The 6,000-nt window shown below is 48.3% G+C and overlaps 1 protein-coding gene across 1 annotated transcript in view; it reads right to left on the minus strand.

Moving 5' to 3' along the window:
* Positions 1 to 5,630, minus strand: part of LOC139388277 (DNA damage-induced apoptosis suppressor) — a 28,170-nt gene extending 22,540 nt beyond the window's left edge. Inside the window, exons 1-2 of the mRNA XM_071134851.1 lie at positions 5,289 to 5,630; positions 4,347 to 4,508 (exon numbers count right to left, since the gene is read on the minus strand). Of these exons, the coding sequence (XP_070990952.1) occupies positions 4,347 to 4,508; positions 5,289 to 5,404 (278 nt within the window). The 5' untranslated portion in view covers positions 5,405 to 5,630. The remainder of the gene's footprint in view (positions 1 to 4,346; positions 4,509 to 5,288) is intronic.
* Between the last annotated feature and the right edge of the window lie 370 nt (positions 5,631 to 6,000).

Consider the following 6,000-nt stretch of genomic DNA (forward strand, 5'->3'; position numbering starts at 1 on the left):
CTCTGTGTCTGTCAGAGTAGTGGATACGTTTCTCCCCACAGGGCTGGTCTGGGCATGATGGTCAGTTGGTGTCTGTGTGTCTACAGGATCACAGATAAACTCCCCCAGACACTCAGAGAAGGGCAGGTCTTCCCAGGCCACAAAGTCAGATCGACAGGTTTGTTCACACACTGACCTGTACTCCTCCTCCGTGTCTGAAACACCCCTCTTCCTGAGGCTGGACGGCGCAGTCCGTATATATCTAGACTGTGTTGGAGCGGTCCACGTGAGAGAGGCAGGGGGGTGAACAGGGGAGTCAGAGCCTTCACAGAAAGAGGACAGAACATCCCAGTAGCTGTTCCTGTGTCCCCCCTCCCCCTGGCTACTGTTCTTACTGTGTCCCCCCTCCCCCTGACTACTGTTCTTACTGTGTCCCCCCTCCCCCTGACTACTGTTCTTACTGTGTCCCCCCTCCCCCTGACTACTGTTCTTACTGTGTCCCCCCTCCCCCTGACTACTGTTCCTACTGTGTCCCCCCTCCCCCTGGCTACTGTTCTTACTGTGTCCCCCCTCCCCCTGACTACTGTTCTTACTGTGTCCCCCCTCCCCCTGACTACTGTTCCTACTGTGTCCCCCCTCCCCCTGACTACTGTTCCTACTGTGTCCCCCCTCCCCCTGACTACTGTTCCTACTGTGTCCCCCCTCCCCCTGACTACTGTTCCTACTGTGTCCCCCCTCCCCCTGGCTACTATTCCTACTGTGTCCCCCCTCCCCCTGGCTACTGTTCGTACTGTGTCCCCCCTCCCCCTGGCTACTGTTCGTACTGTGTCCCCCCTCCCCCTGGCTACTGTTCGTACTGTGTCCCCCCTCCCCCTGACTACTGTTCCTACTGTGTCCCCCCTCCCCCTGACTACTGTTCCTACTGTGTCCCCCCTCCCCCTGACTACTGTTCCTACTGTGTCCCCCCTCCCCCTGACTACTGTTCCTACTGTGTCCCCCCTCCCCCTGACTACTGTTCCTACTGTGTCCCCCCTCCCCCTGACTACTGTTCCTACTGTGTCCCCCCTCCCCCTGACTACTGTTCCTACTGTGTCCCCCCTCCCCCTGACTACTGTTCCTACTGTGTCCCCCCTCCCCATGACTCAGTCCTTTATCCTCTCCCCCCCCCTCATCTTCCTCCTGTTCTGCAGACGATGTGATCACCCCCGGAGACTGTTGCCAGGGTGCCTTGTGTATGTTGGTCGGGGTTGGGGTGAGGGTTAAGGTGCAATGCAGTGACATGGATCGGCCACAGGAGGGCAGTGTAGAGTCAAAGCTGTGGAGAGGAGAAGGGTGGAGCAGGAGAGGAGCTTTACTGGTGTCAGCGCTGGGCTGGGGAGCTGGTCTAGGATCAGTTGTCCAGCCAGCGCAGAGAGCAGCTTGCTGTAGGAGGGTTCTGTAGTAACTGACTACAGAGCAGCCTGGAACAGAGGCCATGGGCAGAGAGATCTGACTGGCGATGAACTGGCCCGCCTCTCTCCTGTAGGGGTGGGGGCCAGATATCTGCACCAGAGACATCACAACATAGCTGGATGGAATGACAACTTCCAATCATACTACTTGGACAACACTGGCATCATTCTGTAATAGTTGATATAATGTAGTAACACTGGCATCGTTCTGTAATAGTTGATATAATGTAGTAACACTGGTATCATTCTGTAATAGTTGATATAATGTAGTAACACTGGCATCATTCTGTAATAGTTGATATAAAGTAGTAACACTGGCATCATTCTGTAATAGTTGATATGTAATAACAGACAAGTGGTTTCCTTTCTCATGAAGCGGTTGAGATTATAAACCAGAATGATTAAATTAACGTTGTACCTTGATCCCAAAAACAAAATGTCTTCCAATGAAGCAGTCCTCTACGGCCTTAACCAGCAGCCTGCTTCGACACCCTGACCTCTGACCTTCACTTCCCACTGGACCGGAAGACTCCTCCACCAGCCTGGACACACAAAACCACTTTGTTTATCCATGTTGCCATTCTCATACAAACACAATATTTTCATTCAACACACCGTAACCCCGTGGACTACACAGGAACTAAGTTCACCGTAACCCTGTGGACTACACAGGAACTAAGTTCACCGTAACCCCGTGGACTACACAGGAACTAAGTTCACCGTAACCCCGTGGACTACACAGGAACTAAGTTCACCGTAACCCCGTGGACTACACAGGAACTAAGTTCACCGTAACCCCGTGGACTACACAGGAACTAAGTTCACCGTAACACCGTGGACTACACAGGAACTAAGTTCACCGTAACCCCGTGGACTACACAGGAACTAAGTTCACCGTAACCCTGTGGACTACACAGGAAATACGTTCACCGTAACCCCGTGGACTACACAGGAATTAAGTTCACCGTAACCCTGTGGACTACACAGGAACTAAGTTCACCGTAACCCTGTGGACTACACAGGAACTAAGTTCACCGTAACCCTGTGGACTACACAGGAAATACGTTCACCGTAACCCTGTGGACTACACAGGAAATACGTTCACCGTAACCCCGTGGATTACACAGGAACTAAGTTCACCGTAACCCCGTGGACTACACAGGAACTAAGTTCCGCAAGCTCATGTCGTAAAAATATTGCAGAGTTCCTGGAAAAAAAGTATTGTGCATTTGGAAAGTATTCAGACCCCTTCCCCATTTCAACATTTTGTTAAGTTACAGACTTATTCTCTTTTTCCACTTAATCTACACACAATACCCCATAATGACAAAGCAAAAACAGGTTTTTAAAAATGTTTACAAATGTACTAAAAATAAACAGAAATACCTTATTTACATAAGTATTCAGACCCTTTACTATGAGACTATGAAATTGATCTCAGGTGCATCCTGTTTCCTTTGATCATCCTTGAGATGTTTCTACAACTTGATTGGAGTCCACCTGTGGTAAATTCCCTTGATTGGACATGATTTGGAAAGGCACACACCTGTTTATATAAGGTCCCACAGTTGACCGTGCATGTCAGAGCAAAAACCAAGCCATGAGGTCGAAGGAATTGTCCGTAGAGCTTCGAGACAGGATTGTGTCGAGGCACAGATCTGTGGAAGGGTACCAAAACATTGAAGGTCCCCAAGAACACCATGGCCTCTAATCTAAAGTGGAAAAAGTTTGGAACCACCAAGACTCTCCCTAGAGCTGACTGCCCAGCAAAACTGAGCGGTCAGTGGAGATGAGAGAGCCTTCCAGGAGGACAACCATCTCTGCAACACTCCACCAATTAGGCCTTTATGGTAGAGTGGCCAGATGGAAGCCACTCCTCAGTAAAAGGCACATGGCAGCCCACTTGGAGTTTGCCAAAAGGCACCTAAAGACTCAGAAAATGAGAAACAAGATTCTCTGCTCTGATGAAACCAAGATTGAACTCTTTGGCCTGAACACCAAGCGTTACGTCTGGAGGAAACCTGGCACCATCCCTACGGTGAAGCATGGTGGTGGCAGCATCAGTCTGTGGGGATGTTTTTCAGGGACTGGGAGACTAGTCAGGATCAAGGAACTGAGCAAAGTACAGAGAGATCCTTGATGAAAACATACTCCAGATCGCTCAGGACCTCAAACTGGGGCGAAGGTTCACCTTCCAACAGAACAACAACCCTAAGCACACAGTCAAGACAATGCAGGAGCAGCTTCGGGACAAGTCTAAGTGTCCTTGAGTGGCCCGGCCAGAGCCCGGACTTGAACCCGATCTAACATCTCTGAAGAGACCTGAAAATAGCTGTGCATCAACAGTCCCCATCCAACCTGACAGAGCTTGAGAGGATCTGCAGAGAAAAATGGGAGAAACTCCCCAAATACAGGTGTGCCAAGCATGTAGCATCATATCCAAGAGGACTTGAGGCTGTAATCGCTACTTATGTAAATGTGATATTTCAGTTTTTATATATACACATTATAAAAATGTCTAAAAAACAGTTTTGGCTTTGTTTTTATGTGGAATTGTGTGTAGAGGGGAAAAAAACAATGTAATCAATTTTAGAATAAGGCTGTAACCTAACAAAATGTGGAAAAAGTTAAGGGGTCTGAATACTTTCCGAATGCACTGTAGAATCTCTACATTGAATACAGGCGGTTGATGTCAGCAACCCTCATCGAATATTCAAAAAAGTATTACAATAATGAGATGTATCCACCAATCCAAAGAAAGGATAGGCGGGAGCTAGACAGACCACCAGTCCACCAATAAGGCTGTACCTGTGAAGGTGGGTGGATGGGGCAGGGGTGTGTTATCTGTGAAGCTAGGTGGATGGGGCAGGAGTGTGTCATCTGTGAAGGTGGGTGGGTGGGGCAGGAGTGCGTTACCTGTGAAGGTCGGTGGCAGGGGCTCCAAAGAGGGAGTTGAGACAGCTCCCGAACACTGTCACCCCAAATATGGTGTTGTCTCTGGTGACCCTTAGAGCCAGGCGGTACCTGTAGTCCAGGTGTGGTTCCAGACAGCTGTAGCAAGACCTGGAGCAGTGCCATCTAGAGGACAACAACAACAACACTACAGTCTGACAGACAGCACCAACATGCGGTTAAACACACCTCTCCCACCCCGTGTCTGCGAGGCTCCCAACCCCCCCCCCCCTGCAAAAAAGCCTGCACAGCCAGGAGCTCTCTAGATAGAGGATTGACCACATGTTGATAACATGTGACTAACAGTGCAGTTCTACATTGTGAGGGGTTAAGTGTCTTGATCGAGGGCCCAACAGCAGGAGACGGTAGGTCGACATGGAATCAGACAGCAGCCTTCCAGTGTCAGTAATGCTTTACTCTTCCATGTAGGTGTAACAAGTGTTGAATTTCATGAATAACGACAGAAAGTCTTTATAGATCCCATGCCTGAAATTACTGGACATTCCTTTTGTTGTCAGTGCCCTTTTTAGTGTTGCACACTTCCCTCTCCTTCTGCATTCCCCCTCCTAAATATCCCCTTCTCCTTCTGCATTCCCCCTCATAAACACCCCCTTCTCCATTCCCCCTCCTAAATATCCCCTTCTCCATTCCCCCTCCTAAATATGCCCTTCTCCACTCCCCCTCCTAAATATCCCCTTCTCCTTCTGCATTCCCCCTCATAAACATTCCCTGCTCTCCTTCTGCATTCCCCTTCCTAAACATCCCCTGCACTGTTTCGCAAGTGATCATAGCGATGATAATTGACGTTTCCAAATGTTAAAACACAGCTTCGGGATTGTATTTCCCACAGAGCCAGTAGTTGGAGAATTAAGCCAAGGGCTTTTCGATAACTAGTGTGTCTCTTACCTGGCCGTGTCCGTCTGTTGCATCCTGGAGAAGCATCCTCTGCAACAGGGGTATAACACACACGAGTCCTGAAGAGACAACACAACACAGTCCACCAGAGCCCTTCTCACTGACATTAGCGGGCTGCTTCTCCAGAAATACGTAACTTATCTAAATGTGTATGACTAGCAGCTAACTAGCTACCGGTAGCTAGCAACCCTACGACTAAGTGTGCTTGGTTGATCTGCTTTCTTGCCTCTCTCGACAGCTATAGCCTTCGTATATAAAACATGTACAATATCTACTAGATTTTAGTTCATTTACTCAAATTCATAGCAGGCATTTGAGAGAACCGTGTCCGACCGCCAATCTTTCAAACAGTGACGTCCGGTTTGATACCGTAGCTCCAACGCATGGGTCGAAATCGGGTTATATTCTTCTTCTTTGGTAGAATGGCGTTCGCAACAATTAAAAGTGCCTTCCGCCACCTACTGTGCGGGTGGATAAAAAAATATATTTTTTAAACGAAAACATTTGGGTAAAAATACAGTATTTTAAATATTATACAAACTACTACTAAACAAAAACAAATTAACAAAAAAAATCGACCTGCTTTTCTGTAAAAAAAACTAATTCTAATCAGATCACCGATTGATTTAAAACACTAGCAACTGGTTGCTATGCATCCACTGCCATATCCTCAACACTGTTGCCTCTTGCCCCTTCGACTCTC

The sequence above is a fragment of the Oncorhynchus clarkii genome, chromosome 29, assembly GCF_045791955.1.
Source record: "Oncorhynchus clarkii lewisi isolate Uvic-CL-2024 chromosome 29, UVic_Ocla_1.0, whole genome shotgun sequence".
NCBI lineage: Eukaryota > Metazoa > Chordata > Actinopteri > Salmoniformes > Salmonidae > Oncorhynchus > Oncorhynchus clarkii.